Source organism: Pan troglodytes, chromosome 20 (assembly GCF_028858775.2).
Source record: "Pan troglodytes isolate AG18354 chromosome 20, NHGRI_mPanTro3-v2.0_pri, whole genome shotgun sequence".
In the NCBI taxonomy this organism is placed as follows: Eukaryota; Metazoa; Chordata; class Mammalia; order Primates; family Hominidae; genus Pan; species Pan troglodytes.
In genome coordinates this window covers 57,818,343-57,840,873 of record NC_072418.2, presented here as the reverse complement: position 1 = coordinate 57,840,873, position 22,531 = coordinate 57,818,343, and the positions used below count along the sequence as shown (strand labels likewise).

Here is a 22,531-nt window from a genome sequence, read left to right as displayed (position 1 = left end):
ACTCTTTACCACTAATTGGCGCTGCTAGGGTTTGAATCTACTCCTGCCAGCTGCAGAACTGTGGATAAGATACTGTCTCACTAGCCTGATGTATAAGAGGGGACTGATAATGGTGGCTAACCCGTACGATTATGGCGACTTGGAGTCCATGCACAGCAGGCGCTCAGCACGGCGCCTGGAAGACTCCCAGCCATGGTACAGCGTCGCATGGAAACCTACAAAGAGGCTGAGGTGGGCTGTGATGCGGCAGGAGGGTGGGGACAGAGAAGCGGCCGGAGCTTGGGTTGGGGTGCAGAGGGAGCCTGGGGTGGACAAAGGGTGGCGGCTACGGGGGCGCTGGTGACAAGTTGTCACTCTCTGAGCTCAGAGTCAAGAGATGATCTGGGTTCACCCACTTCTTGCTATGTGAGCTACACAAGGTTGCTCGGCCTCTGCCCAGTTGCCTTATGTTTACAGTGGGAATGACAACTATCCCACCTTTGTGTGTGTGTGTGTGTGTGTGTGTGGTGTGTGTGTAAGAATGAGGGTTACCAGATAAAACACTGGATGCCTGGTTAAACTGGAATTTCAGATAATTAGTACTTTTTTTTCTCTTCTTCTTTTTCTGAGACAGGGTCTTGCTCTGTTGTCAGTGTGGAGTGCAATGGGGCAATATCATTTTTTTTCCCTCGAGATGGAGTCTTGCTCTGTTGCCCAGGCTGGAGTGTAGTGGCGTGATCTTGGCTCACTGCAACCTCCACCTCCCGGGTTCAAGCGATTCTCCTGACTCAGCCTCCCCAGTAGCTAGGATTACAGGCACGTGCCACCATGCCCAGCTAATTTCTTGTATTTTTAGTAGAGATGGTGTTTCACCATGTTGACCAGGCTGGTCTCGAACTCCTGACCTTGTGATCCGCCCACCCTGGCCTCCCAAAGTGCTGGGATTATAGGCATGAGCCACTGCACCCGGCCAGTGGTGCAATCTTACCTCACAGCAGACTTGACCTCCTGGGCTCAAGCAATTCCAGGAGGGGATCGCTTATGTACATGTATTTGTATACATATGTATATACACACACACATGCATACATACGTATACATACATATACACATGTGTATGTACACACATGTATATGCACATACACATGTATGTATAGATGTAGGTTTACATATATGCACTATATGTGTATATACATATAGTAATCAGATCAGGGTAAGTAGCACACCCATCTTCTCAAACATGCATCCTTTCTGTGTTGGGAACTTTCCCCATCCTCCTTCAGGCTATTTGAAACGATTATTATATATATTACATCCTATCATGTAATCATGGAATACTGATTCAACCAAATGTTGTAAATACCGGGAAACCCATGGCCAGCACATGCTGAGACGTCCTGACTTACACGCTGAGGCTCCATCCTGCTCCATCCTTGGAGCCCAATGCATCCCATTAGTGTGGGGTTTTATCGCATATATTACATAGACAATAAAATACAATAATATACAATATGCATAGTATTTACAATACTTGTCTATACAATTGCATACTATTGTAATGTACTTGGATATTATTTAATATTGGGAGACTGAAGGGAGGAAACGAAGGAACAGCAATGTCTCAGGTCCCATTCCTCACATCCACTGAGGAAGTCAATGGGCAATGTCTAACACGAACGAATCCACCGCGTCTAACGCGAACGAGCCCTCCGCGTCCAACGCGCACGAGCCCACCGCGTCCAACGCGCACGAGCCCACCGCGTCCAACGCGCACGAGTCCACCGCGTCTAACGCGCACGAGTCCACCGTGTCTAACGCAACACGAACGAATCCACCGTGTCTAACACGAACGAGTCCACCGTGTCTAACACGAACGAGCCCACCGCGTCTAACACAACACGAACGAGTCCACCGCGTCTAACACAACACGAACGAGCCCACCGCGTCTAACACGAACGAGCCCACCGCGTCTAACACGAACGAGCCCACCGCGTCTAACACGAACGAGCCCACCGCGTCTAACACGAACGAACCCTCCGCGTCCAACGCGAACGAGCCCACCGTGTCTAACACGAACGAGTCCACAGATAGCAGTATGCCGCCACGCCTCGCCCTCCTCTCCCACCACCCCCAGCCATGGATCTGCTTTCTTCTCCATCTCCTATAGATTTACCTATTCTGGATATTTCATGTAAATGACCTCATAAACTATGTGGCTTTTTCTGACCGGTTTCTCTCACTTAAATTACATTCCTGTGTGTCTTTTGAAGAAATAATTAGGACAGAGTAAAGCATATGCATGCAAATGTCTTATCACTGCGCCCAGCAGGCAGGAATGTCCATAAAAGCGAGTCCTGGCATCTGGTCCCTTTCTTCTTTCCTCAGGGCTGTGTCTGGGGCGTGTGCCAGCGCAGAGTGGTGAGTCCTTCCCCAGACCCCTTCCCTCCTGCGGGATCCGCCAGCGCGGGGGCAGCGGGGCCCTGGCGGGGTCTGCGGGGAGGCTGACCCAGCCCTGCTCCTCTTCCAGGACCGCTCCCCAAGCCCTCCCTCCAGGCTCTGCCCAGCTCCCTGGTGCCGCTGGAGAAGCCAGTGACCCTCCGGTGCCAGGGACCTCCGGGCGTGGACCTGTACCGCCTGGAGAAGCTGAGTTCCAGCAGGTACCAGGATCAGGCAGTCCTCTTCATCCCGGCCATGAAGAGAAGTCTGGCTGGACGCTACCGCTGCTCCTACCAGAACGGAAGCCTCTGGTCCCTGCCCAGCGACCAGCTGGAGCTCATTGCCACCGGTAAAGGAAGGGGGATCGGAGCCTGGGACTGCGCGGTCCTCCATTCAGGACACAAATATGGGGGACATTGAGGGCAGGGGTTAGGGTGAGGCAAACGAGGCACTGGCCTAGCGGGTGGTGGTGCCACGACATTTATGGATCAATGTGAATAATATTTTATTTTTTGGACACAGGGTCTTGCTGCGTCACCCAGGGTGGAGTGCAGTGGCGCGATCTTGGCTCACTGCAGCCTCCACCTCCAGGGCTCAAGCGATTCTCCTGCCTCGGCCCTCCAAGTAGCTGGGATTACAGGTGTGCACCACCACGCCCAGCTCATTTTTTATGTTTTTATAGAGATGGGGTCTCTTGACAGTTTTCACAAAAGGCATTAAAATACAAAAGACAGAGAGATAGGGTCTCGCTATGTTGCTCAGGCTGGTCTCGAACTCCTGTGGGCTCAAGCAATCCTTCCACCTTGGCTTCCGAAAGTGTTGGGATTACAGGCGTGAGCCACTGCATCTGGCTGTGAATAACATTTTCATGCAATTTTAAAAAAAATCAAAATAAAGTGCAAAAACATCCACGATGAAAAAAACCCAGAATTTCAAATAAAGGCAGAATCAGCCAGTGTCTGTGCCAAGTCATACCAGAGTCTGTGCCAAAACGAAAAACAGGCGCCCCTTTATCTGTTTTAATGCACTTAAAAAAATTAGCGATGGGATCTTGCTACGCTGCCCAGGCTGCAGTGCAGTGGCTGTTCACTGGAGCAGTCATAGCTCACTGCAGCCTGGAGCTCCTTGCCTTAAGCAATCCTCCTGCCTCAGCCTCATGAGTAGCAGGGACTACAGTCACAGGCCACCATGCTTGGCTCGGGATTCTTTTTAAAACTTTGTTTTGGAATAATTTTTAGACTGACAGAAAAGTTCCAAAGATAATATTAATGGAAATATTTCACCCAGGATCCCCTCATGTTAACATCTTACATTTGTTACAACCAAAAAATAAACGTAGCACTGGTCCCAGTGGTTTACACCTGTAATCCCAGCACTTTGGGAGGCTGAGGCGGGAGGATTGCTTGAGCTCAGGAGTTCAAGACCAGCCTGGGCAACATAGTGAGACCTCATCTTTAAACAAAATTAAAAATTAGTGGGGCATGGTGGCATACGCCTATAGTCCCAGCTACTCAGGAGGCTGAGGCAGGAGGATCACTTGAGCCAGGGAGGCCGAGGCTGCAGGGAGCTGTGATCATGCCACTGCACTCCAGCCTGGGTGACAGAGTGAGACCCTGTATCAAAAAACAAACAAAAAACTAACCATAGACACAACTATGTTATATCAAGTAAACTCCAGGCTATTTGAATTTCACCAGTCTTTCCACTAATATCCTATTTCTGTTCCCAGACCCCGTCCAGGGCCCCACAGTGCATTTAGTATTTATGTCTCCTTAGACTCTTGATTGGTGCAAATATTCTAATTTCTTTTCTTATTTATTTATTTTTTTTAAGAGAAGAGGTTGGGCCGGGCACGGCGGCTCATGCCTGTAATCCCAGTAATTTGGGAGGCTGAGGTGGGTGGATCACTTAAGGTCAGGAGTTTGAGACCAGCCTGGCCAACATGGTGAAACCCCGTCTCTACTAAAAAAAAAAAAATAATAATAATAATTAGCTGGGCGCGGTGGCGCACTCCTGTAATCCCAGCTACTCCGGAGGCTGAGGCAGGAGAATCGCTTAAACCTGGGAGGCAGTGAGCCGAGATTGCACCACTGCAGTCCAGCCTGGGCGACAGAGCAAGACTCCGTCTTGGAAAAAAAAAAAAAGAGAAGAGAAGAGGTCTTACTATGTTGCCCAGGCTTTAGTACACTCGCTATATTCACAGGCATGATCATAGCTCACTTTAGCCTCAACCCCCTGGGCTCAAGTGGTCCTCCCTAGTAGCTGGGACTATAGGTGCACCCAGTTAGTGCACTTTTAAATGGTTATTTTCTAGAAGTAGGTTTTGGAAATATCACTGATGCGCTTGCATCCACAAAAGCCTAGAATGTAAAATTCTAATAAATCTTCCAGGGGAATAAAGTATTCAAACAGAATAATGTGAGTTTTAACGACCTACTCGTCAAATTTTCAATAATTTTTTCAAATATGTTAATTGTTTGGGAATAATTAAGTTTTACATCCCAGGAGAGTGCCTCACTCACGCCACCCTAATTCCTGGCCAGCTGCACTGTGGTCTATTCCGCGTTGTAAATACTGCCTCCCTCCCCTCTTCCCTGCCTCACTCCCCTCCACAGCATCACCGGCCTCCTCTCTGCTACTAGAATGGACCAGCCTGGCTGCCTCATTACTTCTTTCGGGGTCAGACTCAAATGCTCTCTTCTCACTAAGTATATCCCCCACCACCCTAGTCAAAGTGGCCCTCCTCACTATCTGGTATGTGAAGTATACCTTTTTTTATCTTGGTGGTGGTTGTCTATTTTTAATTCCTGGCCGGGCACGGTGGCTCACGCCTGTAATGCCAGCACTTTGGGAGGCCGAGGTGGGCGGATCACCTGAGGTCGGGAGTTCGAGATCAGCCTGGCTAACATGGTGAAACCCTGTCTCTACTAAACATACAAAATTAACTGGGCATGGTGGTGCATGCCTGTAGTCCCAGCTACTCGGGAGGCTGAGGCAGGAGAATCGCTTGAACCCAGGAGGTGGAGGTTGCAGTGAGCTGGGATCACGCCACTGCACTCCAGCCTGGGCAACAGAGTGAGACTCTGTTTCCCAAAAAAAAAAAAAAAAAAAAAAAAATATATATATATATATATATATATATATATATATATTGCACTCCAGCCTGGGCGACAGAGCGAGACTCCGTCTCAAAACAAAACAAATGAAACAACAAAAAAAGAATACGGACAGACACATAATAGTTGCTTAAGTGAAAATTAAGAGAAAATATTGCTGAGTGAATGTTACAGTTATCAGGCGCTTATATATTTCCTTCCTTCCTTCCTTCCTTCCTCCCTCCCTCCCTTCCTTCCTCTTTCTTTTTCTTCTTGTTGAGTGAATGCCATAATTATCAGGCAGCTTATATTTTTATTTTCCTTACTTCCTTTCTTTTGCTTTCTCTGTCTTTTTTTGAGACAAGGTCTCACTCTGTCACCCAGGCTAGTGTACAGTGATCATGGCTCACTACAGCCTCGCCTTCCTGGGCTCAAGTGATCCTCCCACCTTGGCCTCCCAAAGTGCTGGGATGACTGGTGTGAGCCGCCGCACCCAGCCTCAACCTTTGTTTTTCTGACTCCTGTGTGCAGGCATGCATCACCACACCAGTCTATGACAACACCCTCACATCAGAGTAGTGTAGGTTCGTGTTTAGGAGTGGAGACCCTGGAATCAAACTCCGTGAGTGCAGATTTCAACTCTGCCACTTATGATCTTGGACAAGTTTTTTATTTATTTTTAAATTAAAATATGTCCAGCTTTGTTGAGGTATAATTGAAAAAAATGGAATATATCCAAGGTGTAGAAGTTGATGTTTTGATATACGAATCCACTGTGAGACAGTTACCACTAGCAAGCTAATTAACATACATCACCTGACACAGTTAACTTTTTTGTGTGTGAGAACACTTATAATCTACCCTCTTAGCAAATTTCAGCTGCACACTGCAGTATTGTTACCTAGAGTTGGACAAATTATTTAATGCCATGTGCCTTAGTTTCATTTATAAAATAGGGACATTAACAGTGAGGACTCCATAGGTCTCTGAGGATTCACCGAACTGATATATATCATGAGTTTGGAAGGCACCCGGAAGCTGGCACTGTCAGCCACATTTACAATGTAACAATTGTATGTGGCAATACAAGCTTACAGCACAGTATAAGCTTAAGCTATTTACTTCAGCGCCTGCTAGGCAACGGGCACTCTGCAAATTACTGTGTACTGTCTCATTTCAGTCATCCCCATTTTAACAGAACAAGGCAGCGAGGCTCAGATACGGAGGGAGATTTGTCTCCAGGGCCACCAGGCCCCTACAGGCAGAACTAGGATTTGCACCCAAGCACTAGGACGTGAGCACAGCCTCCTTCCTCAACCACTGGGTGACTCGACCTCTCTGTGAGCTTGGGTGGGGGAGTGCGCTAAGCTCCCCAGCTCTTAGGCAGGTGTGGGGACCTCCCCAGTCTCAGCTGAGATGCTGGCTGCTGCCTTTAACATCAGACTTTATTTTTCTCCCAGGAGTTTTTGCCAAACCCTCGCTCTCAGCCCAGCCCAGCCCGGCGGTGTCCTCAGGAGGGGACGTAACCCTACAGTGTCAGACTCGGTATGGCTTTGACCAATTTGCTCTGTACAAGGAAGGGGACCCTGCGCCCTACAAGAATCCCGAGAGATGGTACCGGGCTAGTTTCCCCATCATCACGGTGACCGCCGCCCACAGCGGAACCTACCGATGCTACAGCTTCTCCAGCAGGGACCCATACCTGTGGTCGGCCCCCAGCGACCCCCTGGAGCTTGTGGTCACAGGTAGGGGTAGTGCAGACCAAACCTTTCTTCCTCAGCCTTTATAGGTCCTGATGGCCATTCCAAGGGAGGGGCCGTAAGTGGGAAGGAAGTGGGAGAGCAGGAAGCCCTGGGCTGCAGGGGAGGGGCCATAAGTGGGAAGGAAGTGGGAGGGCAGGAAGCCCTGGGCTGCAGGGGAGGGGCCATAGGTGGGAAGGAAGTGGGAGGGCAGGAAGCCCTGGGCTGCAGGGGAGGGGCCATAGGTGGGAAGGAAGTGGGAGGGCAGGAAGCCCTGGGCTGCAGGCAGCTGGGAGAATGGAGGTTTCTTTTTTTTTTTTTTTTGACTAAGTCTCACTCTGTCACCCAGGCTGGAGTGCAGTGGCACGATCTCAGCTCACTGCAACCTCCGCCTTCCGGGTTCAAGCGATCCTCCTGCCTCAGCCTCTCGAGTAGCTGGAATTACAGGTGCCTGCCACCATGCCCGGCCAATTTTTGTATTTTTAGTAGAGACAGGGTTTCACTATGTTGGTCAGGCTGGTCTTGAACTCCTGACCTCATGATCTGCCCGCCTCGGCCTCCCAAAGTGCTGGGATTACAGGCGTGAGCCACCGCGTCGGCCTTGGCTACCATTCTTAAAGGGGGTTTCTTTCAAAAGAGAGCAGCATACCTCATAATGTGGTTATATACATGCAATGGAATATTATGCAGCCTTAAAAAAGAAGGAAATTCTGACACAGACTACAACATGGATATACCTTGAGGACATTATGCTAAGTCAGTCAGTCACAAAAGGACAACTACTGTATGATTCTACTCAAAGAAGGTATCTAATGTCAACACTGTAGAAACACAAAGTACAATGGTGGTTGTTAAGGGCCAGAAAGAGGAGAGAGAAGGAATTAGTGTTTAATGGGCACAGAATTTCAGTTTTGCAAGAAAAATAAGTTCTAGAGGTCAACATATTGTACCACAGTGTGAACATACCCAACGCCACTGATCAGTACATTTAACAATGTCATATTAAATCAAACAAAATACATAATTTAGTTTTTGGTAGAAAAATCTGTTTTGCCCCCAGGGTCACAGTGAGGGGTAGGACACAGGAATCCAGAAGAAATAGAACTGAGGTTGAAAAAGGCGGACGGGAGCTGCATGCATTTCCTTGTTAATAGCCCAGAATGTGCCAGGTGTGCTTTACAAATGCTGCTGCTGCTTTTTTTTTTTTTTTTTTTTTTTTTTTGAGAGTCTCACTTTGTCACCCAGGCTGGAGTGCAGTGGAGTGATCTCAGTTCACTGCAACCTCCACCTCCTGGGTTTAAGCGATTCTCCTGCCTCAGCCTCCCGAGTAGATGGGATTACAGGCACCTGCCATCATGCCCAGCTAATTTTTGTATTTTTCGTAGAGACAGGGTTTCACCATGTTGGCCAGACTGGTCTTGAACTCTTGACCTCAGGTGATCTGCCTGCCTCGGCCTCTCAAAGTGCTGGGATTACAGGTGTGAGCCACCACGCCTGGCTAAGCCTTTTTTTTTTCAGATGGAGTCTTACTGCGTCACCCAGGCTGGAGTGCAGTGGTGTGATCTCAGATCACTGCAACCTCTGCCTCCTAGGTTCAAGTGATTCTCCTGCCTCAGCCTCCCGAGCAGCTGGGATTACAGGTGCGCACCACCACACCTGGCTAATTTTTGTATTTTTAGTGGAGACGGGGTTTCACCATACTGGCCAGGCTGGGCTTGAACTCCTGACCTCAAGTGATCTGCCCTCCTCAGCCTCCCAAAGTGCTGGGATTACAGGCATGAGGCACTGCACCCAGCTCAAATGCTTATTAACATCCACAACAGTCCAGTGATGTAAGCTACTTTAGGCTCATTTTTCAGGTCAGGAAACTCAGTCACGGAGATGTTTCTTTATTTGTTCAGGACCCACAGCGACAGAGCACAGATTTATCTCATTTTCTGATTTCCCAGGATCCTCTGTGACCCCCAGTCGGTTACCAACAGAACCACCTTCCTCGGTAGCAGGTAGGTTCTGCAGGGTCCATTCTGGTGCACAGCGTAGGAGGTACACGGACCCCTTCTCTCTCTCCTCTCTGCCTAGACTTCTCGATTTAATTCAGTTGGTTCTTTCACAGATTTGCTTTGTTTTAAAAATCCTTTACTTCTGCCTGTAAACAGGGTGGGTGTCCTAAGTAGTTAGATGTTAAGATGCCGCCCCCAATCCTACTCTAGGTGGATGGTTTATCACATATAACATGCAGAAGAATAATCGGAGTGGCTTGCTATACTGTGGAGTCCAGCTGGTTGAATATGGGCGACAAAAACAAACTAACTAACTAACTAACCAACCAACCAACCAACCAACTAACCAACAAACCTGTAGAGTCCGGGACTCTGTTTCTGAGTCACTGATTGCATTGATCAGCGGTTCTCAAACTTCCATGAGCGTAAGAATCACCCGGAGGCTTAAAGAACAGATTTCTGAGCCCCCAGGGCTTCTGCTTCAGTAGGTCTGGGGTGAATCCAGTCATTTTCATTCCTAGTAAGTTCCCAGGTGATGCTGATGCTATGGCTCCAGGATGCTGCTTTGAGAACCACTGCGGTAAGTTTTGTGTGAGGCGTGTTATCCCCTCTACTTTCACAAACATCTCAGCTGAATACGGTGTACCAGACTACGGCCTGCACTTTAAGAATATCATATGCTAGGCTGGAGGCTGGGCGTGTCTAACATTCCCTGTGTCTCAGAGTGAAGCACCAAGGCAGGAGAAACATGCTGGAAAGAGCCGAGGTTGATAAGGATGAGATTTGCGGGGTTGAGGGCACAGTGGGGGCTATTATGCCTAGTGGGCAGGGACATGGAAGATGGTCACATACTGTGTGTGTGCATGTGCGTGTGTGCGTGCATATGTGTGCGTGTGTGGCATGCATGTGTGTGTGCATGCGTGCATATGTGTGCATGCGTGCATGTGTGCGTGTGCGCGCGTGCGTATGTGTGCGTGTGTGCGGCATGCATATGTGTGCGTGTGTGTGCGTGCATGTGTGCATGTGTGTGGCATGCATGTGTGTGTGCATGCGTGCATATGTGTGCGTGTGCTTCTGACTGAATTTTTGAACTTTCTCTTTTGAAATGGTTCTAGAGTCACAGGAAGTCTACAATGATAGAACAGAAGAATCCCATGTGCTCTTTTTCCAGTTTCCCCTAATAGTTACATCTTACATAATTAGAGTACAACATAAAAACCAGGAATTTGACATTGGCATAAAGTAGGTGTCTAGTTCTATGCCAATTTGTCACAGTTGTAGATTCGTGTCACCATCACCGCATTCACTGTACAGAACTCTTCCGTCTCACAAGGGCCTCCCTTGGGCTACCCTTTTATATTCACACCCACACCCTTCTCCTTCCCTTGCCATCCCTAACTCCTGGTATCCATTAATTTGTTCTCCATCTCTATAATCTTCCATTTCTAGAATCTGATGTAAATGGGATCATCCAGTATGCAACCGTTTGAGATATCCTTTTGTCACTCAGTGCAATGCCCCTGAGGCCCATCCAAGCTGCTGTATGTATCAATGATGTGTTCCTTTTGATTGCTGAGCAATATTTCATGCTATATTAGGCCGATTTTGTGCTGCTATAAATACCTGAGACTGGATCATTGATAAGAAAAGAGGCTTAATTGGTTCATGGTTCTGAAGGCCGTATAGGAAGCAGAAGGCTGGCTTCTGCTTTTGGGGAGGCCTCAAGAAGCTTACAGTCATGGCAGAAGGCAAAGAGGGGGTAGCTGTCTCACGTGGTGGGAGCAGGAGCAAGAGAGAGAGAGAGTTGGGACTGGGGGACATGCCACACTTTGCAATAGCCAGATCTTGTGGGAATTCACTTACTATTGCAAGGAAAGCACCAAGCAATGAGGGATCCACCCCTATGATCCAAACACCTCCCACCAGGCCCCCACCTCCAACATTGGGGATCATAATCCAGTATGAGATTTGGTGGGAACACATATTCAAACTGTATCACATGGCATGCACATACCACACACTGTGTTGAAATCAAAATCAAAACAAGGTGTATTAAATAGGGAATCCTTTCCCCATTGTTTGTTTTTGTCAGGTTTGTTGAAGATCAGATGGTTGTAGATGTGTGGTCTTATTTCTGAGATCTCTATTCTGTTCCATTGGTCTATGTGTCTGTTTTTGTACCAGTACCATGCTGTTTTGGTTACTGTCACCTTGTAGTATAGTCTGAAGTCTGAGCCTGAGGCCTCCAGCTTTCTTCTTTTTGCTTAGTATTGTCTTGGCTATATGGGCCCTTTTTTGGTTCCATATGAATTTTAAAGTAGTTTTTTCTAATTATGTGAGGAATGTCAATGATAGTTCAATGGGAATAGCAATGAATCTATAAATTACTTTGGGCAGTATGGCCATTTTCACGATATTGATTCATTCTATCCATGAGCATGGAATGTTTTTCCATTTGTTTGTGTCCGCTCTGATTTTCTTGAGCAGTGAATTGTAGTTCTCCTTGAAGATGTCCTTCACTTTCCTTGTTAGCTGTATTCCTAGGTATTTTATTCTCTTTGTAGCAATTGTGAATGGGAGTTCCTTCATGATTTGGCTCTCTGCTTGTCTATTGTTGGTGTATAGGAATGCTTGTGATTTTTGCACATTGATTTTGTATCCTGAGACTTTGCTGAAGTTGCTTATCAGCTTAAGAAACTTTTGGGCTGAGATGATGGGGTTTTCTAGATATAGGATCATGTCATCTGCAAACAGAGATAGTTTGATTTCCTCTCTTCCTATTTGAGTATCCTTTATTTCTTTCTCTTGCTGATTATCCTGGCCAGAACTTCTAATACTCTGTTGAATAGGAGTGGTGAAAGAGGGCATCCTTGTCTTGTGCTGGTTTTCAAGGGAAATGCCCATTTAGTATGAAATTGGCTGTGGGTTAATAAATGGTGCTGGGAGAATTGGCTAGCCATATGCAGAAAATAGAAACTGGACCCTTTCCTTACACCTTGTACAAAAATTAACTCAAGATGGATGAAAGACTTAGATGCAAAACCCGAAACTATAAAAACTCTAGAAGAAAATCTAGGTAATACCATTCAGGACACAGGCACAGGCAAAGAGTTCATGACAAAAATGTCAAAAGCAATTGTAACAAAAGCAAACACTGACAAATGGGATCTAACTAAACCAAAGAGCTTCTGCTCAGCAAAAGAAACTATCATCAGAGTGAACAGACAACCTACAGAATGGGAGAAAATTTTTGCAATCTATCAATTCACAAAAGTCTAATATCCAGAATCTACAAGGAAGTTAAACAAATTTACAAGAAAAAAAAAACCATAAAATAGTGGGTAAACGACATGAACAGTCACTTCTCAAAAGAAGACGTTCATGCGGCCAGTAAACATACCGAAAAAAGCTCAACATCACCAATCATTAGAGAAACGCAAATCAAAACCACATTGAGACACCATCTCACACCAGTTCAAAATGGCGATTATTAAAAAGTCAAGAAACGCCGGGCGTGGTGGCTCACGCCGGTAATCCCAGCACTTTGGGAGGCCGAGGCGGGCGGATCACAAGGTCAGGAGATCGAGACCATCCTGGCTAACATGGTGAAACCCCGTCTCTACTAAAAATACAAAAAATTAGCCGGACGTGGTGGCGGGCACTTCTAGTACCAGCTACTCGGGATGCTGAGGCAGGAGAATGGCGTGAACCCAGGAGGCGGAGGTTGCGGTGAGCCAAGATTGCGCCACTGCACTCCAGCCTGGGCGACAGAGTGAGACTCCATCTCAAAAAAAAAAAAAAAAAAAAGTCAAGAAACAACAGGTGCTGGCGAGGCTGTGGAGAAATAGGAATGCTTTTACACTGTTGGGAATGTAAATTAGTTCATTGTGGAAGACAGTGTGGTGATTCCTCAAAGACCCAGAACCAGAAATCCTTTTTCCTTTTTTTTTTTTTTTTTTTTTTTGAGATATAGTCTTGCTCAATAGCCCATGCTGGAGTGCAGTGGTGCGATCTCGGCTCACTGCAACCTCCGCCTCCCGGGTTCAAGCAATTATCCTGTCTCAGCCTCCTAAGTAACTGGGACTACAGGCGCCTGCCACCAAGCCTGGCTTTTTTTTTTTTTTTTTCTTTTAGTAGAGATGGGGTTTTACCTTGTTGGTCATGCTGGTCTCAAACTTCTGACCTCAGGTGATCCACCCGCCTCGGCCTCCCAAAGTGCTAGGATTACAGGCGTGAGCCACCGCACCTGGGCCACCTTTTTTTTTTTTTTTTTTTTTTAAAACAGAGTCTCACTCTGTCACCCAGGCTGGATTGCAGGGGCATGATCTCGGCTCACTGCAGCCTCTGCCTCCAGGGTTCAAGCGATTCTCCTGCCTCAGCCTCCCGAGTAGCTGGGACTGCAGGTGCATGCCACAACGCCTGGCTAATTTTTGTATTTTTGATAGAGATGGGAGTTTCACCATGTTGGCCAGGGTGGTCTTGAGCTCCTGACCTCAGGTGATCTGCCCACCTCGGCCTCCCAAAGTGCTGGGATTACAGGTGTGAGCCACTGTGCCTGGCCAGAAATACCATTTGACCCAGCAATCCCATTACTGGTTATATACCCAAAGGAATATAAATCATTGTATTATAAAGATACATGCACACATATGTTCATTGCAGCACTATTCACAATAGCAAAGACAAGGAATCAACCCAAATGCCCATCAATGATAGAAAGGATAAAGAAAATACGGTACATATACACCATGGAATACTATGCAGCCATAAAAAGGAATGAGATCATGTCCTTTGCAGGGACATGGATGGAGCTGGAAAACATTATCCTCAGCAAACTAACACAGGAACTGAAAAGCAAACCACTGCATGTTCTCACTTGTAAGTGGCAGCTGAACAATGAGATCACATGGACACAGGGAGGGGAACACCACACACTGGGGCCTGTAGGGGGAACTGGGGGAGGGAGAGGATCAGGATAAATAGCTGATGCGTGTGGGGTTTAATACCTAGGTGATGGGTTGATGGGTGCAGCAAACCACCATGGCACACGTTTACCTATGTAACAAACCTGCACGTCCTGCACATGGATTCTGGAACTGAAATTTTAATTGGAAAAAAAAAAAAAACAAGGTTTATTAATGCATCTCACACGAAGAGAAATAACAAAGACCAAATAATACCCACACTCTCATTATGCCACCGAGAGCTGAGCATAAACTAGTTTTTGCCAAGCTGCTTCCACCATAAAAAGACTCCCAGGATAGTACCCACTGCAACAAGAGCTTCGTATTTATCAGCTGAGGCAGTTCAGGAATATTTTGGTGGCCTCAGGAGGCCCCTGGTTAAGAAAATGGCCTGGCCGGGCGCGGTGGCTCACGCCTGTAATCCCAGCACTTTGGGAGGCTGAGGCGGGTGGATCACAAGGTCAGGAGATCAAGACCATCCTGGCTAACACGGTGAAACCCCATCTCTACTGAAAATACAAAAAAATTAGCCAGGCGTGGTGGCGGGTGCCTGTAGTTCCAGCTACTCGGGAGGCTGAGGCAGGACAATGGTGTGAACCCGGGAGGCGGAGCTTGCAGTGAGCCGAGATTGCGCCACTGCACTCCAGCCTGGACGACAGAGTAAGACTCTGTCTCAAAAAAAAAAAGAAAGAAAAAGAGAAAAAGAAAATGGCCTAAGTTGGAAGGTGGAGATCCCGTGTTCTGAGGCTAACACGAGCTCATTCTTCCTCTAAGCTCACGAAGACATGGATCCACATCTTATTATTCAAACTGAGATATAATTCACATACCATAAAATTCACCATGCCAACTAGGATGACTATGATTTTTAAAACAAAACAAACGGACAAGAAGTATTGGTGAGGATTTGGAAGAACCTTCTTGTATTGCTGGTGGGAATATAAAATGGTGCAGCTGCTTTGAAAAACAGTCTGTGGCCAGGCGCAGCCTGTAATCCCAGCACTTTGAGAGGCTGAGGAGGGTGGATCACAAGGTCAGGAGATCGAGACCATCCTGGCCAACATGGTGAAACCCCGCCTCTACTAAAGTACAAAAAGAAAAGTTGGCCAGGCGTGGTGGCAGATGCCTGTAATCCCAGCTACTCGGGAGGCTGAGGGAGGAGAATCGCTTGAACCCAGGAGGTGGAGGTTGCAGTGAGCTGAGATCGCGCCACTGCACTCCAGCCTGGGCAACAGAACGAGACTCCGTCTCAAAAAAAAAAAAAAAAAAAGAAAGAAGTCTGGTGGTTCTTCAAAAAGTAAAACACAGAGTTACTGTATGACCCAGTGATTCCACCACCCCTGGGTGTGTACCCAAGAGAACAGAAAACTTATGTTCACACAAAAACCTGTACGTCAATGTTCACAGCAGCAATATTCATAACAGCAAAACGTGGAAAAAACCCAAGGGTCTATCAATTGCTGAACGGATCTGCTGCTTACTAAGCCGGTCATGGAAGATAAGTCTGACACCTTTCGAATTTGTCTGTCTTCAGTGTCTGTGCAGTGTGTCAGAGAAAGGGGTTTCAGGGAGCCTAGATATCTCAAAAGGGGAATGGAGATATCTAGAGGATATAGGGAACCACGGGGAAGACCTAACGTTGTTTTGCTTTCTTATAATTCTTAGAATTCTCAGAAGCCACCGCTGAACTGACCATCTTATTCACAAACAAAGTCTTCACAACTGGTGAGTAACCAGGCATTTCATGCTCAGCAGAAAGGAGTGTGAGGACGGAGCTCTCTCTTCCATTATCTAAGCCTGTAGGCTTTTAATCACTTCACCGAACTGTCCGTCTCTTACCAAGAAAGTCCTTGGTGTGAGGCTAGAGCATGGGTGCAGAGTGGAGCTCTGGGGTTCAGAAGGAGGAGCATTTTGGGTGATGGGCCATTTCAAAGATGGCGGAGCCAAGGCTGTGGCGGGACGACCACCACCCATCCCTACGCACTGCTCCCAGGATGAAGTCCTAGGCTTTGGACTTGGCTGTGATCCAGGTATTTAATCTCGCTCCCCACTGTGTCCAGGTAGAGCCCGTGCTCGGACGCACACAGACTGTAGGCGCCTGGACATAGCACATCTTCTAACCGCTCCAGGCCTCTGCAGATACACTTTCCTCAGTCTCTTTCCCCTTGCCTGTCCTGGAAAATCTCCATTTCCTTCCAGACTAAACACCTTCACAGATTCCCTGATAATAGGTTAGATACCTCCACTGGGCCCACATGACTCTGACTTTCATGAGGCACCTGATCCCACATAGTTCTATTTTTATTTTTTATTTTTTTGAGGTGGAGTCTTGCTCTGTCGCCCAGGCTGGAGTGCAGTGGTGCGATCTCGGCTCACTGTAACCTCTGCTGCCCGGGTTCAAGCGATTCTCCTGCCTCAGCCTCCCGAGTAGCTGGGATTATAGGTGCGTGCCACCACACCTGGCTAATTTTTGTATTTTTAGTAGAGACGGGGTTTCAGCATCTTGGGCAGGCTGGTCTTGAACTCCTGACCTCGGCCTCCCAAAGTGCTGGGATTGCAGGCATGAGCCACCGCGCCCGGCATATCCCAGGGAGTTCTGTGATGGAAGCCTTCCCTATCTTCAGTTCGGAACCTCCCAATCACCCTCAGGATGCAGTTCCAATTCCTCAGCTTGCTATTCTGTGAGCTTAGATATCCAGCCCCTGTTGATCCCTCCAATTTTGTCTGCATACCTTCCACGCATTCCCATGCTGTTCTCAGCCACACACAGTCACTTGAAGCTCTTCTGGAGGCTTCCTAACCTCTCCTGACTCTGCACCCAACCCACTCGCTCTGCCTTTTCTTCCATTTCCCCATGGCATCAATTCCTCAAGAAAGCCTTGACCGTCCAGGCTGGATCGATGGTTTCCTCTGCTCTCGCTCAGTGTCTTGTGGGCTGCCTATTACAGCAATTTTCACAGTGTATTAAAATTATCACTTTGTCTGTAATCCCAGCACTTTAGGAGGCCAAGGTGAGTGTATCACCTGAGGTCAGGAGACCAGCCTGGCCAACATGCTGAAACCCCATCTCTACTGAAAATACAAAAATTAGCCGGGCGTGGTGGTGGGCACCTGTAATTCCAGCTACTTGGGAGGCTGAGGCAGGAGAATTGCTTGAACCCAGGAGTTGGAGGTTGCAGTGACTTGAGATCACACCACAGCACTCCAGCCTGGGCAACAGAGTGAGACTCCGTATTTTAAAAAAAAAAAATCACTTTACTTTTTGGTCTCCTGCAATAGTCTGGGAACCGCAGATGGACAATGTCTTATGGTTTTTTTGTCTTTTGTTGTTGTTTTTGAGACGGAGTCTCACTCTGCTCACTCTGTGATCTGTGATTTCGGCTCACTCTGCGATCTCAGCTCACTGCAATCTCCGGCTCCTGAGTAGCTGGGACTACAGGTGTGTGCCACCATGCCCAGCTAATTTTTGTATTTTTAGTAAAGACGGGGTTTCACCATGTTGGCCAGGATGGTCTCGATCTCTTGACCTCAGGTGATCCGCCCACCTCGACCTCCCAAAGTGCTGGGATTACAGGCATTCAGCCAGTGTCATGCCTGGCCTGACAATGTCTTATTAATATTTGGGTTCCCATGGCTCAGCACATGGCTGAGTACCTGGCGAGTCTCAGGAGATACTTGAGGAATAAGAGAGCTGGAGGCTGGGCGCAGTGGCTCACGCCTGTAATCCCAGCACTTTGGGAGGCCTAGGTGGGCAGATCACAAGGTCAGGAGTTCGAGACCAACCTGGCCAATATGGTGAAATCCCATCTCTACTAAAAATACAAAACTTAGCTGGGCGTGGTGGCGGACGCCTGTAGTCCCAGCTACTCGGGAGGCTGAGGCAGGAGAATCGCTTGAGCCCAGGAGGCGGAGGTTGAAGTGAGCCGACATCGGGCCACTGCACTCCAGCCTGGGAGACAGAGCCAGACTCTGTCTCAAAAAAAAAAAAAAAAAAAAAGCTGGCACGTATGAGGTGCTCATATGTCAAGCACTGTGCTTTATATTTCTACCATTATTATTATCTTGACTTTCACATCAACCTATAAGGGATCTTGTTAATTTTATTGGACACATGGGGAACTGGCTCACAGATGCGGAGTCACTTGCCAGAAAACTGACATCTAATAGGTGATAGAGTTGGAGTTCAAATCTGGAGGACAGCCTGACTCTATAGTTCTTGCTTTTTTTTTTTTTTTGGACAGGGTCTCGCTCTGTTTCCCAGGCTAGAGTGCAGTGGTACAATCCTGGCTCACTGCAGCCTCAACCTCCCAGGGCTCAGGTGATCTTCCTGCCTCAGCCCCCACTGAGTAGCTGGGATTACTGGCACGTGCCACCACGCCTGGCTAATTTCTGTATTTTTTTTTGTAGAGATAGGGTTTTTCTTTGTTGCTCAGGTTGGTCTTGAACTCCTGGACTCAAGCCAGCCTCCTGCCTCAGCCTCCCAAAGTGCTGGGATTATAGGCATGAGGCACCGTGCCCGGCCCATGCTCTTCTTAAATGCTGTGGAATTGTGCCTCCCCGTGTGTGTGTTCGGAGTAGGCACAGTGACAGGGGGCGGGAATATGGTTTCATTTCACACTTAGCCTTTGTTTGGTTCCCAGAGACTTCTAGGAGTATCACCGCCAGTCCAAAGGAGTCAGACTCTCCAGCTGGTGAGTAAGTCATCCTCTCCAGACCCCCTTCCTTCTCACCCGTCTCTTCACCAAAGCCAACTCCTTTGTCTACACAGGGGCTGCAGCTCTCAGATCTTGGGTTCCAGCGTGTAGAGTAAAGGCAGAATATCAGCATATGGGGTTCAGAATTGGGCATTAAGATCAGGTGGGAAGGTTGAGATTTTAAAAAGGGTCAGAGAAAGAGAAATTCCATCTCTTCCCCACCCCTTATAACTGTCCTCTCTTTTGCAATGCATCAGATAACGAGGCAGCATCTGTGTCTGGGGAGGAGTTGTCTCAGAGCCCTGTGAGAGCACAGGAGGGAGAGGTGCTACTTAGAGAATTGGGGTCATCTGGCCCCGACCCCTACTCGGGAAGGGAGGGACCCTCCAGGAAAGCGAGCGGCATCCCCTAGCTAGTAGAGAATAATAGGATCTCTGAGAAGCCCAGATGTGGCTTGGAGGGGGTCCTGGAGGTGGGCTCTTTCACCTGCTCCTGCCTCTCCTCATTCCTCCAGGTCCTGCCCGCCAGTACTACACCAAGGGCAACCTGGTCCGGATATGCCTCGGGGCTGTGATCCTAATACTCCTGGCGGGGTTTCTGGCAGAGGACTGGCACAGCCGGAGGAAGCGCCTGCGGCACAGGGGCAGGGCTGTGCAGAGGCCGCTTCCGCCCCTCCCGCCCCTCCCGCAGACCCGGAAATCACACGGGGGTCAGGATGGAGGCCGACCGGATGTTCACAGCCGCGGGTTATGTTCATGACCACTGCACCCCAGGCACGGTCGTATCCAAGGGACGGATCATGGCATGGGAGGCGACTCAAAGACTGTGGCGTGTGTGGAACATGGAAGCAGGAGGGCAGAGGCTACAGCTGTGGAAACGAGGCCAGGCTGCCTCCTCCTGGTGTTCCATCAGGGAGCCGTTCAGCCAGTGTCTGTCTGTCTGTCTGCCTCTCTGTCTGAGGGCACCCTCCATTTGGGATGGAAGGAATCTGTGGAGACCCCATCCTCCTCCCTGCACACTGTGGATGACATGGTACCCTGGCTGGACCACATACTGGCCTCTTTCTTCAACCTCTCTAATATGGGCTCCAGACGGATCTCTAAGGTTCCCAGCTCTCAGGGTTGACTCTGTTCCATCCTCTGTGCAAAATCCTCCCGTGCTTCCCTTTGGCCCTCTGTGCTCTTGTCTGGTTTTCCCCAGAAACTCTCACCCTCACTCCATCTTCCACTGCGGTCTAACAAATCTCCTTTCGTCTCTCAGAACGGGCCTTGCAGGCAGTTTGGGTGTGTCATTCATTTTCCTTAGTGTAAAACTAGCACGTTGCCCGCTTCCCTTCACATTAGAAAACAAGATCAGCCTGTGCAACATGGTGAAACCCCATCTCTACCAACAAAACAAAAAAAACAAAAATTAGCCAGGTGTGGTGGTGCATCCCTATACTCCCAGCAACTCAGGGGGCTGAGGTGGGAGAATGGCTTGAGCCTGGGAGGCAGAGGTTGCAGTGAGCTGAGATCACACCACTGCGCTCTAGCTCGGGTGACAAAGCCTGACCTTGTCTCAAAAAATAAAGGGATGAATATGTTAATTACCCTGATTTGATCATAACACATTGTATACATGTATTGAAATATTGCTGTCTACCCCATAAATATGTACAATTATGTATAAATTTTTAAAATAATAAAAATAAGATAATGCACCATCTCCACCCCTCTCATATTTACTTTCTGAAGGAAATGTTAGGTCTTCTCAAGGTAAAGTTCTATATTTATTATAGCATTTAGGCATTTCTTGACCATCTAATGAGTGTAAAACTGTACCACTGGGCCAAGTGCAGTGGATCATGTCTGTAATCCTAACACTTTGGGAGGCCAAGGCAGGAGGATCACTTGAGCCCAGGAGTTCGAGACCAGCCTGGGCAACACAGTGAGACCCCATCTCTACTTAAAATAAAGAAGATAAAAATTGTTTTAAAAAAGGAAAAGAATGGCTGGCCACAGTGGCTCACGCCTGTAATCCCAGCACTTTGGGAGGTTGAGGTAGGTGGGTCACTTGGGAAAAGACAGAAGGATGGCACAAAGAAGTTCCAGGACGACGGCTGTGAATCAGGGCTAGTGAGCACACAGCTTGGGTGAAGGGGGAACGGGAAAGTTGCTTAGAGAAGCCTCCAAATGTAAGAATGGGTCAATTCCTTGTCTTAACATAGTGGAAAATCATACTGAGATGCTATCAGAAGACAGGAAAAATAATTTTAGAGGTCAAGTAAACTAAGTAGATTTTTAAAAGACCAGTATAGCCTAGGCACAGTGGCTCACACCTGTAATCCCAGCACTTTGGGAGGCTGAGGCGGGATCGCTTGAGCCTAAGAGTTCGAGACCAGCCTGGGCAACATGGTGAAACCTTGTCTCATATACAAAAAATATAAAAAATTAGCTGGGTGTGGTACCACATGCCTACTCTCAGGTACTCAGGAGGCTGAGGTTGGGGATCACCTGAGCCCGGGGAGGTTGAGGCTGCAGTGAGCCATGATTGCACCACTGCTCTCAAACCTGGGTGACAGAGTGAGACCCTGCCTCAAAAGAAAATAAAAATAAAAAACATATAAACTTTAGGGGAACAATAACAACAACAAAAATAAAAGACGCAAGTTATATTACCCGAAAATTCTCAGCTGCGAATATCTGTGGGTATAAAAATGTGATACTGGCCGGGCGTGGTGGCTCATGCCTGTAATCTCAGCACTTCGGGAGGCTGAGGTGGGCAGATCACGAGGTCAGGAGATCGAGACCAGCTCGGCCAACATGGTGAAACCCTGTCTCTACTAAAAATACAGAAATTAGCCAGTCGTGGTGGCACACGCCTGTAGTCCCAGCTACTCAGGAGACTGAGGCAGGAGAATCACTTGAACCCAGGAGGCAGAGGCTGCAGTGAGCTGAGATTGCGCCACTGCACTCCAGCCTGGGTGACAGAGCGAGACTCTGTCTCAAAAAAAAAATGTGATACTGAATGTTGATATGCAGACATAGAGATAAACATTGGAAGAGAAAAAACAGTAAGAACAACACTGTAGAATAACTAAGTCCCCGCCTATTATGATAGGAATCCAGTAAGTCTAAGCTCATTCACATGGTTACATGTTTTTAGCAACCTAATATTAACAAGTTCCTAAAGAAAACAGCTAAAAGTGGGTGTCTCTTAGGCGGAGCAATGGAGGAGATGATTAGTCAGCCACTGCATTTTGTACACACCCTTTTAGTGCTATTGGAATTTTTTAGGTAGGTGCTGTCAGGCCTCTGAGCCCAAGCTAAGCCATCATATACCCTGTGACCTGCACATACACATCCATATGGCCGGTTCCTGCCTTAACTGATGACATTCCACCACAAAAGAAGGGAAAATGGCCTGTTACTGCCTTAACTGATGACATTGTCTTGTGAAATTCCTTCTCCTGGCTCAAAAGCTCCCCTACTGAGCACCTTGTGACCCCCACTCTGCCCGCCAGAGAACAACCCCCCTTTGACTGTAATTTTCCTTTACCTACCCCAATCCTATAAAACAGCCCCACCCCTATCCCCCTTCGCTGACTCTCTTGTCGGACTCAGCCCACCTGCACCGAGGTGATTA

General features: G+C 47.9%; 1 protein-coding gene across 4 annotated transcripts; it reads left to right on the top strand.

Annotated features, from left to right (window-relative positions):
- Positions 1-1,786: 1,786 nt before the first annotated feature.
- Positions 1,787-20,883, top strand: GP6 (glycoprotein VI platelet). 4 transcript variants are annotated; one of them, XM_063800840.1, is made up of 9 exons: positions 1,787-2,072; positions 2,365-2,397; positions 2,507-2,764; positions 6,691-6,804; positions 6,971-7,255; positions 9,199-9,252; positions 15,879-15,938; positions 18,854-18,904; positions 19,422-20,602. In XM_063800840.1, the coding sequence occupies exons 3-9, from the start codon at positions 2,671-2,673 to the stop codon at positions 19,664-19,666; spliced, it is 903 nt and encodes a 300-aa protein (XP_063656910.1). In that variant the 5' UTR covers positions 1,787-2,072; positions 2,365-2,397; positions 2,507-2,670; the 3' UTR covers positions 19,667-20,602. The 4 variants fall into 4 exon arrangements, with proteins under 4 accessions (XP_063656910.1, XP_063656908.1, XP_063656907.1 ...); XM_063800837.1 differs by having other exon boundaries at positions 2,018-2,170; positions 9,151-9,252; XM_063800838.1 differs by lacking the exon at positions 9,199-9,252 and having other exon boundaries at positions 1,793-2,170.
- Positions 20,884-22,531: the final 1,648 nt, after the last annotated feature.